A 20,260-nucleotide genomic window follows, 5' to 3' on the forward strand; every position below is an offset into this window, starting at 1 on the left:
CCTTGCACAAGGTCCTACCACCTGCATGCTGTTGCTTTCTCTACTATACTCCATTTATTTTAACATTTGAAACTTAACGGTAAAATTTACACACATTTTTAAATGAAACAACGAAACTATTTAAAATTGTGTTAACTTTTATAGTAATAACATAATAAATACCGCTAATAAATGTCCTACATGTGGGTATTTTTAGTCAATTTGTGTTCGAAATACCGAGAACATGATGTTACAATTTGACCGTTAATTCAAATCTTAAATTAAACGGAGTATAGCTTACAGTACGATTACTTGAAGTTAACACTTAACAGATGGGCGTATACCTTCAGTCAATTTTCAACTTTGACGTCATACAAATAAAGCCATTTTTAGTATACCGCTACCCACGTTTACAGATTATGTAAAAACTATTTTATTTGTATGACCTCAAAGTTGAAAATTGACTGAAGGCACGCCCATCTGTCAACTGTTAACTCCAAGTAATCGTACTGTACTGAGGTTCACTGAAGGACTGAAGCTAATTGATAAAGCAAGTATAGTAGTATGGATTAAATCTTAAATAGTAGTATGGATAAAAAAGGAACTTAATTATGACTATGACCTAATTTTATAATAATGCTCTATGGATGTTCTCAAGTAGTACTTGATCACCAAGGAGCGGAATTTCTCATAGCAAAAATCAAACATCAAAGGAATTGAACATTAAGTTTTATCGACTATCGATAAATATTTCAGTAATTAATAAAACAGGAAATAGTAGGTACTTTTAAAATAGCGCTTTTTAAGTTAGTTACAATTAAAATATAAAGAACTTGAGCTGCTTTAAATTAACTTTACATTTAGAGCAGTATATTGTTGAAGAATCTTAATTGTAAATAAGTAAGGGATGTTTTTTAATCAATTTGTCAATCGTTTTTCTTTTAGGATTAACCATTTTAATAACACGGGAATGACTAAGAAAAACTCAAGCGACATGAATTTCATAGTGTGACGGTGACGCGATTTATTTTATTTTAATATGGAGATGCAAGTCGCTTATCAAAGAGGTCAAATGTTACAGAATAATGTTACAAGGCGATAAAAAGAAGAGTCGATTCGATAACATTGATAACTGGAATAGTCGATAAAACTTATGTTCAATCCCTTTGATGTTTGATTTTTGCTATGAGAAATTCCGCTCCTTGTTGATGATATGTACATTTGAAATCTGATCCCGTACCTATAATCAATGACATTTCATATTTCTTGTTTATATGTATTATCATTGCTATTAATAGGTAGATACTTCTCGATAGTCCTCTCGTGATCATGGCGCATGCAACTGTGCCGAAATATCGAGCTTCGGTAAAATCAAGGTACGCGGAACAAAACCCGAATTTAATTCATAAAAAAGGTAGATACTTTACCAAATATTCGGTCCATAGAAATAGTGCTAGGAAGTGTGCAGTTAAACACGTTGAATTGTCTCTTCAATCGAGGCGGAATATCGTTTCGACCACCACCTGATAGGAAGAATCAATATTTCGGAATAAAATATTGTGAAATTTTTTGTGTAAAAAAAAAATTGTATTGTATGCGCCTCTTTTGCTAACTTAGGTACTTGATCATTCATAATCAATAGTAGTTTTCATAGCAAGTTAATGACGGGCTTAGCTAATAAAATAAAATATGACATGAAGTACATACCGGGATGGATCATAGCCCCAAACATTTGTATTTCAGCAATAATAATAAACTCCCCGGGCTTTTCTAAGGAGTAAAAACCACCACACTCCATCATTTGACGCACTATTTCATTAGTAACCTGTTTGACAATAAAGAAAATATAATGCAATAATAAAAGAAGTTTGTTCTTTTTTATTCAATATTTTTAGAATCTCGGGAATTTGCCTACTTTCCGCACTTATGTCGTAATTGATTATTGACCAATTTAATACCTACGTATTTTGTCAGTGAAGAAATTGTAATCACAATAGCACCTATATAAGGCTGTTTTTCTACCAGAGATATGCGACGATGTGTTGCGAGGAATGTGTTTTTCAAGAACCAATAGAAACACTTCTCACACAGCGCAGCAGCAGGCGTCTAAAACTTCAGCATAATGCTGAGTCAGCGACCGTTTCACTTTCGCGGGGACACACAAAATTGTGTATTTATATATTTACTATTTTCATGTGTTTTCTGTAATTTACTATTATTATTATTTTTGGTCTATTTGTGTAAATTATGCTGTACCTATATGTTTGTCTTCTGTGTTAGTGAATAAATGTCTTCTTTCTTTCTTTCTTTCTATGTGGCGGAAACGCAGCCTGATTCTACTGTACCTACTACTCCTACCAATTTACGAGTGTACTAACAATTTTGTGTACAATGTAATGTAATTTAGTAACAATAAAAAAATGTGTACCTACCTACTGACAAAACAAAACTTTAATTAGCATTTTGCTAGTTAAAACAAATTGTTTTTTTTTGTACTGATTTGTGGTGTGCAATAAAGAATATTTGTATTATATTGTATGTTATAAAATACCTGATCGCCCCATTCGTTTACAACTGGCATATTAATATCATCCACGAAGATTGTCATAGCTCTGTTACCAGGAGGACCATAAGTCATTCCTACTCTCTTCTCGACGTACGACTCTACAATTCGCTGTAATTTAAAAAAAAATAGTATTATTTGTCCTAAATAGTACATACAGGTAATAACTATGATCAAATTGAACTCTGACCTGAAACATGTTGGGAGTGGTCGCAGAAGAAAAATTAATGACTTTAAAAAGTTTTACTTCATTGTCATACTTTGCCATGTAACTCTTCAGCATGACCGTCTTCGCGGTACCTTGCTCGCCAATCAACAGCACAGCTTTATTTTGTTTTGCAATAGTTTCTATTAAGAAGGAGATGCAAACATTGTCGATGTTTGGGACCAAAATCGATGCATATTCGGGTACACTGTCCGTTGGGTAAATGTAATCTTCTACGCATTCAGACCTGCGAAGGAAAACAAATCGCACGTTGCGTTAAGTAAAACAAACAAACTCTCCCTTTTACTTTAGTAGTTTCAGTTTTTACTCAGATATTATCTGTAGAATTGATTTGTCGTAATTAAATCTCAGTCTTGTATTCTTACTAATATTACAAATATGCAAAAGTATGCCCGGGTATCTGTTACCTCTTAGAGCTTGAATTGCTGAACCGATATAGATGAAATTTGGTATTAAACGTTGGTTGAATCCCGGGAAAGCAAATATAATGGGTATTGAAGATTACGGCAAATGTATTAGTGGTCAAAAAATTATGTTATTCGCAATCATGTCACATGCACATGATTAGGTAATATGGCAAATAAAGAGCCGCGGAACGTACAATTATGGCTAATTAAATTCGGACATGTGGAATTGGTAGTAGTATCTACATATTCAATTCGGGCAAGCGACAGAGAACTACCTAGTCAAAAACAAAGACGCAGGCTAAACCATCTTACCACCATAGTTCTGCGTTTACATAGCTAATATGTCAGACTTTGTCGTGTATACGTGAGCTTACTATACCACTTCAGTGCTAAGTTGGTTAACTAACCAATGTTGCCATGTTCCAGCAGGCGTGACAGTGTACTCAAAAGGCATTATCCATTCCTTTGATTTTCCACCGGGCCAGTCCATTTTGACAGGTAGTTTGGTGAAGTACTCTGCCAGCTTTGTACGATTATCTAACTCTAATACGGCACCCAAGGACCACATCATTGAGAAAATGAATAATCGCTCCAGGTGACGCTCCGTTGGAAGTTCTTAAAAAAAAACAAGCCAAATTTCGTATCACTTAGCCTACGCTAGCATACGCCTATTAAAAATGGTATGTGCAGCGCTACTGTACACGTCGCGTGCGACGAATTTTACCCGTACCCCCGCATCAGCAGGGGTGCGCCCGCAGTGTTCACCAGCGCAATCTACTCGTAGCGTAGGCCCTAAGAGTTATTTTATAATCATTTATTAAAAATTGGAGATATACTCACTTCCACCTGGTATCTCGATTTCCAGCATGCCCATTAATACATCAATACATTGCCTATTGACGGAAACAAAATTGTAAACAATAAATACATATTGACAATATTTATACATGTATTACAATTTAACTTACTAGTTACTAAACATTTTAATCACTAGTACCTGATATAAATAGCCTCAAGTATTTTCATTTTTGCCGCAAGCTTCTGTTGTAAGAACGAATGAACATCATCGTAAATTTTATTGAAAATGTTACGGAGAGAGTTTGCTTCCTTGTCTGATCTTTTCTTCAACCATCCCTAAAGGCCAATAAATTAATTGAATAATGGATTGGGAATGCCAAAAACCCGTCAAGTATTCGCGCACAGTGGGTTCCGTACTAATTTGTGGGCGTGACGTCTATCAGGGTTAGTAAAGCCCCTCTCCTAAGCACAATGTACGCAAGAGTGGGGTCATTTTCGATGGTTTTTGACATAGACAGACAAAAAAATTAAGATTTTCAGACTTTTTTGTAGGTCATGCTATAATAGTTACCTGCATATCAAAGGCCGTAGCAGAATAAGGAAAGGATACGAGTATACAAATATATGCCCTTTTATGATAATGGCCTGTTTTTTTTATCAAAGTTTCTTTCAACGTCCAGTAGTGTAATCACAGTACAGAGAAGACCAACAGTATAACGTTTTCATATAAACGGCCGGAACGTGAGCTATACCTCTGCGCCACAAATTCTCAGTATATCTCGGCCAGGTTCACTGTTGGAACCCTCAGCAACCATCCGTCGCGAGTGCTCCGCGGTTACATACGGACTCACGCGAGTAGCATATTATTGTCTGTTCTGGACCACCGTTGTATTTTGTTGTCTCTCCTGTACCACCGGTGTATTTTATTGTCTCTCCTGCGCCACCGTTGAAATGAATTGTCTGTCCTGCGCCAGCGGTGAAATGAATAGTGTTTTGTGGTGTTGCGTGTCGTCGGGCGTTATCGGAGCCGTTGGCTCTATCACTAGACGGCTAAACGGGCAAGCGGCTCATCTATCAGAAAGCAACTACCTCGCTCACAGCCTCGTTAACCAGCCCGTTAACAACCTCGTTCACGGACTCGTCAATGGGCCCGTCAACAGACTCCTCAACGGACCCGTCAACGGACTCGTCAACGGGCCCGTCAACGGACTCGTCTACGGGCCCCCCATCAACGGCCTCGTTTACCAGCCCGTCAACGGACTCCTCAACGGACCCGTCAACGGCCTCGTTTACCAGCCCGTCAACGGACTCGTCAACGGGCCCGGGCCGCCGCCAACGACTCCGATAACGCCCGACGACACGCAACACAACAATACACTATTCATTTCACCGCTGGCGCAGGACAGACAATTCATTTCAACGGTGGCGCAGGAGAGACAATAAAATACAACGGTGGTCCAGGAGAGACAATAAAATACAAAGGTGGTCCAGAACAAACAATAATATGCTACTCACTCGCATTTATTACGTACTTACCTAAATATGTCACGACGATAAGCAAGACATGGATATTTGATATAATTTCAACTTGATACCTCCACGCATTCTTGAGAAAAAGGGCCTTACAGACAAACAGACCGACGGATAACAAAGTGATTCTACACGTGTTCCATTTTTGCCAACTGAGGTACAGAACTCTAAAAACTAAAGTAATGTAAACTAAACCGGTCTTTACTTCCAAAATAGGCTGCCATTTCAACACTGATGACGACAAAAACACCATCCCCATTCTACTGACAGTTGCTGGTGAAGCATTATCTACATTATCTGGCTCGAACACCAGTTTGCTGTTCTGAGCCATTGTTATACGATCACCATTGGCAAGCGTCAATGTTTTATTGTCATCCAATACAGAATTCAAGTTCTCAATCCATACGGCGTCTACTGGACCGTCTGAAAAGAATACAAGACACATGATTATAAGAATTTTCGACCCATGACCAGTGCATCGAAAATTCGAAAGTATGAAATAGTTCAACAAGTTGGCACCTAAAACGATCCATGTGGTATCACTCTTCTTTACTTTCAAGGCTCGTCTCCAAAGGGTAGAGAAGATACCATCAGTCCAGTCGTTGGTCGCTACGTCTAGACGGCCGAACATTTGTGGCGCTGTTATGGCCTGAAAAGATAATTTTCACGACACTGCTCGAAAATGTGGCCATAGATAACCTAAATCCAGTACGTTTTACGTTACCTAAGAATTGTACATTTAACAGCTGACTCATTTATGGCTCCCAAAACACAACGATAATATTTTTCCCGGCCGTGCTAAAACGACGGACCAAATGGACCAATCAAAATCAATCAATCTATCAAAATCAAATCTTGAAGTTCGTATCGTACCGTCCCTCTCGCTCTCGTATTAAATAGTATAAGCGTCAGAGGGACCGCACGACACGAACTTCGAGTTTCAAGTTTCGTAGTAGCCCTGCTGGTCGGGCATGACGAGGATGACGTTTTTATTTTTTTGGTTGGGTTAGGTTTGGTTAGCCATTAAGAACGGACTTATTTAAAAAAAAATACGTATATCACAAAAGAAAAACTAAAATCGGCGTGAGCGACGCAGTCTTTGGTTTATTATTGTTTGTTTTGTAATAAATGTATTATTACCTCGCAGTGTTCGTGAAAAGCACAATGTTTAGTCTCGGTCAAAAGTGCAATAGATGAACTAGTATAATCGAACCAAACTACCCCGTTCATCTATTGTTTACTTTCCAGCCTCTACAACAATGTACTATTAATTATGATTTCCTTTTCGTATCGAAATAGTAGATTGATAACCAAGGGTGGAAAGTGACCCATTTAATAGTTCGAGGGGAAATGGTAATTTCACCCGAGTTAGGCACTCTACTTTTCATTTCGACTGTGAGGAAAAATACTACAAAAAAGAGAAAAATAAATAATAAATAATAATAAATTTAATTAACTTATATCCAACCTCCAACCTTTTCGCACTTGCCACTGCCGAAGTTGTTCACGACCAAGGAGCTATATACAAAACTGGAGGTTGAACGCGAACGAAGAAGTTGGACCTTTATTACTAATTTATATATTCCATCTCTTTCTTTCACATTTCACGAATGACTTCCATCTCTTTCTTAATTTAACTAAAGAAAAAGATGGAATATATTCGTGACGGAATAAAGATGATCTCTTGTTTCAAACGGATGTTCGGCGTTCAACCTCCAGTGTTGTATATAAGCTTCTTGGTCACGACGTGCATCTAGATGGCCATGCCGAAACGTGAAAAAAAAGTGTCAGTGACGTAACTTAAGTGTCTTCGACTCCGTGGCTGATCGTAAAAAATTTAAAAAATATACTTTCCACCCTAGAGATGAAAACGCAATTTTCCACCCTGCTATCTACCCATGAAATGAAACTTTCCGAACAGGAGAGATGAAAAAGTTTATAACATCATGCCCTTGTTACCATGTTGGTGTCATTCTAAGTAAGTTGTGAAGTTACAGTAATTATAATAAAAATTTAGACTTTCCTCACCTTTGGATTCATTCTCATTTCTTTATGGGGTCTTCCTATTAACGTGAGAGCGGCCATTAGAGTGTGGATGCAAGTGGTCTTCCCTGAACCTGTAGGACCCATCGTCATCAGACCATGACGTACAAGGGAAGTCTCGAACAGTTGGATGATCTTTAAATTCCAGTCTGGGTGGTTTACGAGCCCAGTGCGCTCTGTAATTGTCCCTATCGCACGTTGCATTTCTCTAAAATATGTTTAACATTATTGAGGTGCAACAAAATGAAACCCACAAATTGAGCTTTTAAGCATAATAAAATTAGAATAATAACAATATACCTCTGGACTGTTTGAGTAAGCTTCATTCCTGGGAACAAATCTTCAATCAAAGACACAAATAATGGTTCATCTTCATCGACTAATTTGGAGACATTCATTTCCCTGTAAATGTAATAAATGACAATTATACCAAGGAGTTAATGTGGCTAACTAACAGCCTACAAAACTTAATTAGGTACTCACTTCAGTACTCTCATCATGATGTTTTCTTCTGTGCTGTCAGGATTAGCTCGCTTTTGAGACCCCATAGTTCTCAACACAGAAAGAATATTTCGAAGGCCAAAGTCATAATGCACCTGTTTCGACAGCTGTTCTTCGCATAGCTTGTATAAAGTGAAGAATTTACGAGCTAGAAACATGTTAATAAATGAAGTACATACTCGTACATTCGAAGTAAACAAAAGGCCACACCGTACGAGTAATGATGCTAAACAAATCTGCTTACCAAGCACAATATTTTCTTTAAACCCACAACTGGCTAATTTTACGCGAATAATAATCTGTCTGTCTGGTACCATCATAGCCACGGATCTGAATTGGATCTTCAGGTTCTCGGGCAATTCCTGTCTCCCGGCATAACCAGGATTCATCGTGATAATGAACGCAAATTCTGGATTCAGACTCACGGTATCGCCGTCACTAAAATCACAGCATATTTTTTATATTATCATATCAAACATCTTGAAGTAAAGCAATTCGTCATAATAAACCTACACAATCAACATTTACAAACTGGCCAAATTGGCCAGGCCAATCGTCTCCTCGATATTATGTTCGCTATCGGAAGGTCGAGAATATAGTCTATAATTAATTATTGTACCTACGCCCAACGGGGTCTGAGTACCTACCAATTCTTATCAATAGATACCTAAATACAAAGAACTCTTTCTTCTCCCTTCGAGCAGTGAGACAGATGTAGATCTGCTGCGCTGCTACAGAGAGCACAGGTAACTCGATACGATTGAATTCGTCGAAGCAACCCCACGTGCCAGATTGCGCCAGACCTTTGTAGATGCGGCCCAAGCCTGAAAATACAGTTGCGAGTCGTATAATATTATAAACGTATCTATATTAAAATCATAACATAAAATATAATACATGGTGTTTTTAAATTAATCCGGATTATTTCAGCAGACATTATGTTAGGTACTTTAACTTGCAGGTATTGATTACAAATTACGCTCTGATACCCAAATTAATGTATTTATTAGATATTCACTTAAATACAATCAAGTTTTAAATTTCGAGTTTATACTTAATAATAGGTAAGTAAACTCGAAATTTTAAATAGGTAAATTCACAGACTTGTTAAAGCAGACAGAGCTTAAAGAGGCCTCTGCCTATCGAACAATTAGAAGAGTTGTGAAGACAAACGTACCAACTCCATAAACCAACCTCTGAAATCCATTTGATCGGAGCAGTTAAATACGATGACGAGCTTCCCGAGAGTACGGGCCATATCCTTAGTAGTCTCGGTTTTGCCTGTACCAGCAGGCCCGGCCGGCGCGCCACCCATGCTCATACCGATAGCTTGCGAGAGGGTAATGTAGCACCGATCGGTGAGGGGAGTAATTACGAGACGTTCGGTAATACCGAGGTACTCATTCTGATGAACATGCAATCAATCATACATATAAACAAAACAAATGAAGCTATGTTTAAAAAATAGAGATGATGCCACCATCTATATTAATAATTTCGTCAAGGGGTACGGTAGACTCGAACGAAATACACATCAAATTGAAGAGCGTAAAAAAATGATCAATCCGAGTCGACAACTTGTAGGCGGAAAATTCGGATTATTGAGTATTTTCAATATAATCTTGAATAAATTACTAAGTATATAATGGCGTTGCGAAGTAAACATGTCAATGTCATCACATCAAAGTGGCGTTATGGGTTGATTATGAGACAGAGACATCATAGTTATTTGGGCAAATAAGATTTAGGAGAAATATCTACGTGAAATACCGATACGTAGGTTAGCTGTGAAAGTACGTTTGTGATAATATTAAGGCTGGGAATATACGTCAGATTTTTCGATAAGTACGACAGTCTTTACACTGGCAAAAAAAAATTTCAGACATATTATTATGAGTCTAAATTTTACCCGAGCGAAGCCGGGTTTTCATCTAGTAACACCATAATGAAAGACTTTTATATCCCCGAAATAAGATTAATTTCAACCAACTGCAAAATTAGATTATTATTTTCTTTAAAACAAATAAATAGTAGATTGAGTTGGCAGGTAGTGACGTCATTACTAGTTAATGACAACTATTTATTACATATGCCATACTATATGTATCTTACTCGTACTACAATTTTACAATAGCAAATTATTCACCTGATACAAGAAATCGACATCTGTGATTGATACGATGCAGTCATCCGTATCTTCACTGTAATAAAATCGCGCTTGTTTTTGCCATTCAAAGTCACCTGGACTTTTAATCCTCATCCTGACTAAATCATCAAAAATATCTCTGTAACGAGAAATTACAAAACCGTATTCATAAATGGCTCAAAATTAAACGTAGTAAGGAAGATACTTCAGTGTTTCACAAATTTACCTCTGATGTACGTGAATTGTGATCATGGTCTCTACCATGGTTCGGTCTAAACTATTCAAATCTGTTACGGTAAAGTCAATCAAACCATTTAGCAGATCAAGGAACTTCTGATTAGTCAATCTCATAATAAAGCGGTCGGCTCTTGCTTTCTTCAACGCATATTCCGCGTCACTTGTCCACAAAATTTGCATTCCTAGCAGACTCGCCTAAATCGATAGAAGATTACATAATTAAACCAGATCAGATAATAATATGTATAATTACACAAGTTGATCTGAATACTTATTTGATTATTTTACAGGTTGTTTGACGACGTAATTTAGATCATGTAAAGCAAACTTATCTCTGCTTAAAATAATATATCTAAATGAAAAATTAATTCCTTAACTATCTGTATAAAATATAACATCGATATTATTAGCATTTGCTTACTTGTCCTGGGAAAGACCAAAATCCAACCAGGAATTCAAACTCTGGATCTCCAGCCATTGTTTGTGCAATACTTGCAATCATATTTCTTACAGTATCATGCATGTCGTCCAACAAATCATTTAACCAAATCTGAGGAAGTAAATCATTTCATTACGTGTATGATACGTACTACATTGGTATATTAGCTCCAAATTAAACATCCAACCTATCCATTTACTTACTTCAACTCCACCCATGCAAACCACTGGTCGATCAAACGGAATAGATTCTCCATTAGGAGAATTCATCTTGATTATCCTCTCTTTGTCATCGAAATCGACCATGTAGATCGCGTCGAAAATACTTAACAAATGCGGCTGAATAACAAAAAAGCGGTTAAAAGTAACAGATAAGTAATATCTACTTCATTAGCAACAAGCTGTATTTTTATTGATTTTTTTCTTAGCCAAAAGCAATCAACATACATAGTTTGTTTACTTGATTAGTTATTAAGTGCAGTATAAAGTCTGTACACGATCAAATCTGGCTCGATTGTCCAATTTAAGATAATTTTACATAAAAACCTAGCAAAGACGCGTCACAAGTTGTAGGTACAAAAAAGATTTGGCACAGTGAATTATATAGAGCTATAAAACTCACAGACGATCTAACATTTTATTATGGTTGTATTTTTATTGTGTACTTTCATAACCACTATTTACTTTAAAAAAAGTGCTGCTTGAAAATTAGCATTCATTGCAAAGTAACACCAGATCATGCATGGCAAGATTTTATCATGTACAGTTTTTACCTGAATAGAATGTGGATCCGACGCTTGACCAAGGATCTCTAGTAACACTGGATCTGATACAAAGAAGAATCTCGGGAAAATAAGTCGTTTTGTTTCGAGGTAACCAGTCAAAGATTTCTGACAAGCTTCCAATTGCTCCAACAAGTGCGGCAGCAACTGCTTCAAAGTGTCGTCTGACGTACAAGTCTCAACGCAGTTAATAATATCGCGAGCACGGTACATAATCTTCACATAAGTTTTGTCGATTGTCTAGAAAAATACTTATTTGTTTATAAAATAATGATCGTTCATGAATAAAATTACACTCTACAATGGCGTGATATTTTTATAACAAATATTCTTGTACGCGTACACTAAGTACACCAACATTCTAGTTTTATTCCCAATCATGCCTGTCTATCAAGAGTACTAACCGCAAATCGCTTGGCTTCTGCCGGCAGCTGTTTGGCTATATCACCACCGACGAACACTGCTTCCAAGTACATCCACAAGTTCTGTACAACCAGCCATTTCTCTAAGATCTCACTGGTGCCAACCAGCTTGTTGATCCACAGTAAAATGTCCTTCTTGAATGGGGCATTGTACCTATAATTTGATGATTATATGCTACTTTTTCAAAACACTGTTGGTGAAAAGGTAGATTGGTATTTCTAATATTTTTTTCGGACGGACTGTTGCTGTTATCCTCAGATGAAATGTACAGCTTACCGGAGAGAGGAAGAGCTTCTAGACGGGCCGCTCGACAAGGGGTAACAAACCATTTCATCAAAATCAAAGTGGGAAAGGCCTTTTAAAAGATCATTCTTTTATGTGGAAATCTCCTAGTAGGCGTTTAAACCTTTGTCAAGAGCACTCACTCTACTAGAAAGTTGTACATTTTTAATTAATAAAACAACCCTCTATGAATTAAAGTGAAGTTAATTAACTCGCAATAAAAACGGACTATTACATACTAAAATAAACTAAAGTTTATTAGATTACCTATTTGATGCCAAAGAATTAAGAATCATCAAAGAGTCTTCAAGCATCGTGATTATGTCCAGCGTCTCCTGGGGCTTAATAAGTAGTTCACCACGATTCTTAAAAGGCGCAAATGATAGGTCGACCACTGCCCAATCAGTAATTACTTGCTTCAATTTTGCTTCAATGTCCTTCTCTTTTACTGCACTAATGCAGATATCCTAAAATATAATTCATCAATGCCTTTTGCGGTCGAGACGACTGGCCCCTGGGGGGGGTGGACGTCAGGTTGTTGGTTTAGGACTTGGGGCGCAGGATGAGGGACAGAGGAGGTGACCCCGTTCCGGGTCCTACTCGGTCCAGCGCCAGCGGGTCTCGTTGGCCATACAACGGGGCAATACCGCTGAAGTAATGGGTACGTTTGGGCCAAGTACGATGCGAAGAGGTATTGATTAATTTTTGTTTTTGTATTTAATTTATTGTTTTGTTAATTTCGGTTTTTGTAATTTTTATGTAGTTATAATTTTATTGTTATTGTAATTGTTTTTTTGTAAGTTTTTAATTCATTTTAATATAACTTAATTATATACACTTAATAATAATGATGGAGCTTATTGATCAATAAATTTTAAGTCGTGTCGTGGAAAAAGTGATATTAATGTCACGGCATTTAGTGCTAAGCTTTACGTATTTAACAAAACGTACCTCAACGTCTTCTCTATATTTTAATAGCGGTGCTTCCATAACGTTAGCTAATGTAAAGGACTCGGACTCCACATCCAACACACAATCTAAAACCAAAATCATATAATTATTATTGTACGACATTATGTTTGGTATTGAGTTTTTAAAAACTAATAATTACGCATTAAGCTCTCAAGCCTCTTCCAATGACGATCTTTCATAGCCTTGTCAGCCATCAGTTCTAGCAATGGACATGTCTGATTGAAGTCATCAATCTTATTCTTCAGCTCAATAAATGCTGGCCAGTCTTTCATGCCTTTTGGCAACTTACGACACCTTTAAAAGTGATGATTTAATATTTTATCACAATATAGATGGATATCACAAAATAATGGTCAAATTAAAAAATAAATCTTTGTCACCTGAGATCAAAATCCGCTAATTGTGCGATTATAGTTTGAATATCAATTTCAACCCACGGCGTTTCGAAATAACCGTCGATGGAATTCATCACAGACAGATACAAACTGTACCTGTTACGGCAAAAATTAAAATTTAACTTGCGATGTTAGTATAGTTATTATATTACGAGCAGTATACTTATTGTGTTATTGTTTTTATAATGTCTCTTGTGACGAACTTTCCACTGTGTCAAATAGCTTGATTGTCTTCCAAAATCTACTCATTAGTGGACATGAATTAGTGTAATACTAGCCTTTACCCGCGAATTCACATGCGGAAATCATAATTCTAGCAGTAGATAATTTATTGAATCAGGCGTTACTTTGCGGAGGTCCATATACAATACAATACAAAGACTCTTTATTCTACACCAGAAATAGTAAGCGATACAGAAAACAGTTACACAGAGAGAAAATTACAAGGTAAGCAATAGTCCATATCAATAAACTAAAAGAATTTCTTTGCTCACCCGCGACCTTATGGTAGCTAAGCTTATGCTAGATATACCTAGTGCCATCCACGAAGACGCGTGATTTTGTCAAAATAAGACATTAATGACATTGTAATAAGAACCACGGCACGCGTCATCGTGAATGACTCTACCTAATATGCGTGTTCATGCAGTTCCTCCACCTCCACACTGTAAGAACACACATAAATCACACAAACCCATCTGTCACCACCACCACACTACACTGACGCGTTTCGAACTCAACTAGAGCTCATCTTCAGAGCAACATAACTGTACACCATGCTATCAGATGATAGAAACCACAACAAACGTTTTCATTTTTCACTGTAACTCCCTCAGTACCCACCTATATTTTTTCCCAAACGAAACAAAACTAGCCACAAACTATTATTATACATCCCTACTAATATTATAAATGCGAAAGTAACTCTGTCTGTTACGCTTTCACGTCGAAACCGCTGAACCAATTTTGATGAAATTTGGTATAGAGATAGCTTAAGCTCCAAGGATCAACATAGGATACTTTTTATTCCGATAGAAGGCGCCACCGCGCGATAACCTAGGTCCGCGCCGACGAAGTCGCGGGCATAAGCTAGTTATTAATAAATTTTAATCGTCATATAAAACTACCTTGAATTTTTATTTATTTACTGTTAAGGCGTGTTTAATTACTGTTATTGCTGAAATTAGACCCAAGCCGTAGCAAGTAAATTTATCTACCTGTTCATTAATAATAGACCCCATACTGTTATACCTAATTATTCCATGCATTCCAGAACATTGAGACGAAACCCTTTGCCACAATAATGTAACACTTCATAAGAATCCGAGTCTAATAAAGAAAGATTTGATTCTAACAGATGTCCGGCAAAATTTAATCTGTCTGGATGCTCATTCCTATAAGCCGAAACATTCTCTTTAAATCTTGCATTAAAACTGCGACCTGTCTGACCTACATTATACTTTATTGCAGTCATTACAAGTAAGCTTGTACACACCCGATCTAGTTCCTTTATCCACCTTATGTTTGTGGTTACAAAGCCTAGACTCTAGGCCCTATAGTACAAAGAGTTTTTAGTCTTAAAGGCAAAATTAACATTGTTTGACTTTAAAATATTATAAATCCTGTCAGTCAACCGGCCAACGTAAGAAATGCTAAATGCGTTAAGCATGCTATTGATTTAGTATAACCATTTGACATCGCTATCTGAAAAATACTCGCAGTATTTAACTTTTAATCAATATTCTCCTTAGAAAGAGATACAGTTAGCAATCTATATACATAACAGTGAAAATGCTGCCACGGGTGAGTAGATGATGCTGGTATTACAGCATCTGTGTACGTGGGCTTAGGTACGGTAAATTTTGAATTGATATTTATTATTAACTTTTGTAATTGTCAAATCCAAAAAGTTCAACGAACAATTTTATTCCAATTCTTTTTTGAACTTTATTTTTACATGCTTTTTAATCAACCATTCACAAACAAATCAAGCTGCCTCATACTTCCTCTCCAACATATCATTAAATCATCGAAATACCTATAATAATACACAATATTATTATTACCCACAATATACTGATTCTCAAAATAATCCATAAATATATCTGTCATTAAATCTATAACCTATAATCTTATCCTCTTATATACCTATTATCTTGCTTAAGCTTAGCTATCATAAGGTCGCGGGTGAGCAAAGAAATTCTATTAGTTCTAGCAGTAGAATTGAAACTTCAAGATTTTCCGAAAATTCCCGAGGGAATTTCCAAATCATTTTATTTATTTAGATAGATATATTACTATTGAGTACTTACAGTTTACTAAGTAGATTGAACTCCTTCTTCCTAACATGTAGAATGGGGTAGTCCTTTACCTCCATACCAAATAATTTTTCACCGTTGGAATACATCTCAAACCGTCTCCACAAGTCATCGAATCTCGATTGGAACAATATTACTCTGGGAAAAACTTGCTTATTATAACATTGTTTACTTATTTTTGAGGAAGCCTACCGCAATCACAAAAACTTAGTCAAATTTCATTTTCCCAAAAACGTATTTTGGTCTAAGATCGGAACTGTGTTTCATATCGCATCGTCCTAAATGCTTTTTTCGTCATAGTTAATTGCCCTATATAATGTTTCATAATATAATATTTTTTCTTCCTAAAATCTGATAAATAAATATTGCGATAGATTTATGGATGACGAAGGGCACGAGCAATAACTCCTAAATTTCAGAACTGTGACGCTTCTTATGATAATCTGAATATTTAATGTGATGAAATATGTTATTTTTACTTGCTTCACGAAAAATAAACAGTTCTACAATACAATACTGGTTTGTATTGTTTATTTGAAACATAGCGCCATTAATTCTAAATTATTTTAAAAGCTACCCACTTGTCGCTAGCTTCTCTTGCTGACAAACCAGGAGTCATTGGTCCATTTAGTTCATAATCAGCATCGAACTTCATCACATCCGAAAGGAATGATGCCACGCCCTCCGTCAACTCTTTCTGAAGAGGACCTTGCATCTCGACTATTTTCTGTTGAATTTGAGCAGCCTGGAACCAATATTTATTTATTTCAATTTATTACACAGTACCTATAACAGTAAAAACCATAGCATTGTGTGACTAATATACAATGTTGATAGTATACAAAGAATAAATATAAGAAATAAAGGAGCGGCCACACCGCTGCACTGCTTAAAAAACGGTGACGGTACGGAATCGCAGTGATTTTGCCCACGGATCTCCATAACACAGCGGTATAAGCAGGTAAAAAAGTAACAAACAGACAGATAGGCAAATATACTTACTTTCGCATTTATTATAATCTTACAATAAAGAATTAAAAATATAATCTATCGTACTTAAGACTAACAACATAAATACTAGCAATTTCATAAGCACAAGTTCAATAAATTCACTGTCATTGATATTGATATTAAGAATTGTTAAGGTAGGTACTCATAATGCTATCGTTTCCTTGGATCCATTGACTTACCGTTGCCAGCATATTTGAGAAAGCATAACGCAGCCCATCCACCATATCGGCGTCTTCTTTAGGAATGTCTACGTTAAAGGCCCCAAATGTTGCATAACTTTCTTCAATTAAATCCAGTTCCATATCCATTCTGTAACACATTTTACCGTATCAAAGCTGAATACTTTAAAATCTAATCTCATTAGTAATTCATGCATGACTTAAGAATTTAAGATCTACAACTAAGGTTTATACAAATTTTTAGAAATGTTTAATAACATACTCAATAAATGCTTCTCTAATCAATGCAAGACACAGCATTGCCAAGCGGACGTCGTCCAAGTCTTTAAGCTTCTTGGACATGGTCTTCATTCGTTCGTTGATGAACTGCATCATTTTCGTCACACGTTCTTTGTAAGCTACACTCAGTAACTTGCCCAAGATCCTCTTCCATTCAATTGATTCCACGTGTAAACCCAACTTAATATTATCTGAAGAAAAAAATAGGAATAGGTAACTAAATTTTTGAGAAGATAAAAATGATTTTTAAATATTGTTTTACTTAAGAATATTTATTTCCAGAACAATCAGGTCCAACTAAAAAAAAGGTGTATTAGGTACAATAAAATTAAATAAGCTAAAACTATAATAAATCTAAAAATGGACCCTGGGGCATGGTACCAAAGATGCTGGCCGCATTTCCCCGTTGGATCGCAAGACTGATGCGTTGAGCGAGGAAACTGCCAGCTCTTCGGTCTCCTGTGGTATCTCTGAGTCTCTTTGATAGATCTTTGAAGAGACTCAGAGCGCCAGGGCCCCACGGACCAAGGGTCTCGACGCCGAAAGGTACAAAATAATATTCGGCACGAGACCACTGTATTTTTCTGCTTTGGCAGTTTCTGCCATTTCTGCTGCTGCTGCTGCCCATAAGAATTATATTTAACATTACAGAAATGAATTCGTATACCTGTATTTATTTGTATAGATCCAATAATATGTCTTTCCGGAAGATTCATAACTTCCTCAGTCTGATTTTCGTATTTTTTAAACATGTCTCGGATGATAACGTTCAACGGATTGGAATCAACAAAATCTTGTACCTGCTGCACTCTGTCCTCAGCCCACAAGTGGGCAAATTTACCATAACCCTAAAACATATTTGTATATGTATAGATAAAATACGTATTTGTATGATCTACATTTATGACTGTGGTCTTTATTAAATTACCTTTAATAATTTCTCAATATCTGGTTTAAACATGTACATCATTCCTTGTAACGCCATTACAGCTCTCACGACGTCTTTATGCTCGGAGACCATTCGGAAATAATTTCTTATTCCAGCTATGGTTGACGCTGATCTTGATCCAGCTAAAAACACAACAAGTTAATGTTACAAATTAATATCAGAATTCGGAAGAAAACATTAAACTCAACAGCGTCCAGACCATGTAAAATGTCGCAGCTGCTGTTCTTATGGCATAGGTTTGTAGAAATACACATGAACGGTCAAGAACTTTAAAATCATGAGCTACCATGGAACCATTTAATAGTAAATGGCAGCATTCATTAACAAGGAGAAAAGGTTCCATAAAATTAAAGTCTTTGACCGTACATGAAAAACAATCTTCCTTATAGTCTCCAGTTAACCCTGGAATTACTTTTTAATGAAAATTGCTGGATGCCAGTACTTACAATCCTAGTAGTCACGTTAAAATACTACATATTAACATTTTTTTAATTTAATACCAAATTAATAAGATATTATTTGAAAATGTCGCACCGCTGACACTTCTTGTTGCAGTCAATGATGCTCCCGCAGCCATCTTTTCCTGTCTCTCTTTCTTAATAGCTTCCTGCTGGCCCCATTGGAATATATTTCTATGGATATCCATGATACAATTAAGCACCACCTAAAGCACACCAGGTATAAATCTAAATCGCTCTTATCGTTATATAACTTTCACTGAATCGAAATCAATTTAATTATAATTAGTTACTTGAGAAAATGCAGACTGTATTTCTTCGAGTGATGGTTTTATCAGAATCCGTGGTATTTGTAAGTACATCATCGATAGCATTAGTGGTCGTAATTTCTTCTGTTCTTCAGGGTCAGTTGTCATTGTCAAAAAACTAATATAGAAGGTATGGTAATTAGTAATTACAATGTTAATCAGTTACACCTTTTTGAAATACGATGATTCCAAAATCTTACCTGGACACAGATGCTCTGCGCCTCAACATATCTAAGCTCTGTCGCGTACATTTTATAAGAGCTTCTAAACATTTCGTAGCAAAATAAGCAAAGAGCTCGTTGCATTCATTAATTGCGGGCTGAAGATCCCAACGATCAGGATTTTCAATTTCCAAGAAAGCTGTAACAAAAAGTTGCTTTTAGTACTCACAAATAATCTAACGTATCGTAATAAAAAAAGGCCTACAGGACTGACTTAAGTCATCTTCATTTTCAATGCCTAGCCTTAAACTAAGCAGAAGTAAAAAAAATTGCAAAGGTAGATGTTCATTTCATTAACCCCGACGCAAAAAGAGAGGTATTATAAGTTTGACTGTGACGGTTGTCTGTCTGTGGCACCGCAGCTCTTAAACAGGTGACCGCTTTGAATGCGGTTTTTTAGGGTTCCGTAGCCAAAATGGCAAAAACTGTCTGTCCGTCCGCGGCTTTGCTCATGGACTATCAAAGCTAGAAAGCTGTAATTTTGCAAGAATATATATGTATACTATACCGACAAAATATACCTCGCATAGACGTAAAGTGGGGGTGATATTTTTTCTCATCCAACCATGTAGTGTGGGGTATCGTTGGATAGTTCTTTTAAAACCTTTAGGGCGTTGCTAAGACGATTTTTCGATTCAGTGATTTGTTTGCGAAATCTTCAACTTTAAAGTGCAAATTTTCATTAAAATCGAGCGACCCCCCCCCCCTCTAAAATCTAAACCGCTGGGTGGAAAATTTTGAAAAAATTCAGAATCTGTTTGCTTGAGAATTATTAGTAGTAAACTTGGATGATTCCGTATAAATCCTTACAAAAA

General features: G+C 36.5%; 1 protein-coding gene across 1 annotated transcript in view; it reads right to left on the reverse strand.

Annotated features, from left to right (window-relative positions):
* The window catches only part of kl-3 (dynein heavy chain 8, axonemal kl-3), a 55,930-nt gene that overhangs the window by 25,736 nt on the left and 9,934 nt on the right, over positions 1-20,260 (reverse strand). The window contains exons 22-55 of the mRNA XM_074102094.1: positions 19,425-19,584; positions 19,210-19,342; positions 18,993-19,122; positions 18,438-18,580; positions 18,177-18,357; positions 17,493-17,700; positions 17,231-17,360; positions 16,622-16,785; positions 16,035-16,178; positions 13,708-13,818; positions 13,467-13,621; positions 13,307-13,392; positions 12,623-12,822; positions 12,055-12,226; positions 11,642-11,890; positions 11,073-11,207; positions 10,852-10,980; positions 10,420-10,625; positions 10,194-10,332; positions 9,242-9,452; positions 8,715-8,871; positions 8,292-8,485; positions 8,030-8,195; positions 7,847-7,948; positions 7,532-7,754; positions 6,023-6,152; positions 5,709-5,926; positions 4,173-4,309; positions 4,016-4,068; positions 3,583-3,790; positions 2,733-2,994; positions 2,531-2,653; positions 1,687-1,804; positions 1,407-1,502 (exon numbers count right to left, since the gene is read on the reverse strand). Coding sequence (XP_073958195.1) covers positions 1,407-1,502; positions 1,687-1,804; positions 2,531-2,653; positions 2,733-2,994; positions 3,583-3,790; positions 4,016-4,068; positions 4,173-4,309; positions 5,709-5,926; positions 6,023-6,152; positions 7,532-7,754; positions 7,847-7,948; positions 8,030-8,195; positions 8,292-8,485; positions 8,715-8,871; positions 9,242-9,452; positions 10,194-10,332; positions 10,420-10,625; positions 10,852-10,980; positions 11,073-11,207; positions 11,642-11,890; positions 12,055-12,226; positions 12,623-12,822; positions 13,307-13,392; positions 13,467-13,621; positions 13,708-13,818; positions 16,035-16,178; positions 16,622-16,785; positions 17,231-17,360; positions 17,493-17,700; positions 18,177-18,357; positions 18,438-18,580; positions 18,993-19,122; positions 19,210-19,342; positions 19,425-19,584 — 5,373 coding nt within the window. The remainder of the gene's footprint in view (positions 1-1,406; positions 1,503-1,686; positions 1,805-2,530; positions 2,654-2,732; positions 2,995-3,582; positions 3,791-4,015; positions 4,069-4,172; positions 4,310-5,708; positions 5,927-6,022; positions 6,153-7,531; positions 7,755-7,846; positions 7,949-8,029; positions 8,196-8,291; positions 8,486-8,714; positions 8,872-9,241; positions 9,453-10,193; positions 10,333-10,419; positions 10,626-10,851; positions 10,981-11,072; positions 11,208-11,641; positions 11,891-12,054; positions 12,227-12,622; positions 12,823-13,306; positions 13,393-13,466; positions 13,622-13,707; positions 13,819-16,034; positions 16,179-16,621; positions 16,786-17,230; positions 17,361-17,492; positions 17,701-18,176; positions 18,358-18,437; positions 18,581-18,992; positions 19,123-19,209; positions 19,343-19,424; positions 19,585-20,260) is intronic.

The sequence above is a fragment of the Choristoneura fumiferana genome, chromosome 18 (genome assembly GCF_025370935.1).
Source record: "Choristoneura fumiferana chromosome 18, NRCan_CFum_1, whole genome shotgun sequence".
Classification (NCBI taxonomy): Eukaryota; Metazoa; Arthropoda; class Insecta; order Lepidoptera; family Tortricidae; genus Choristoneura; species Choristoneura fumiferana.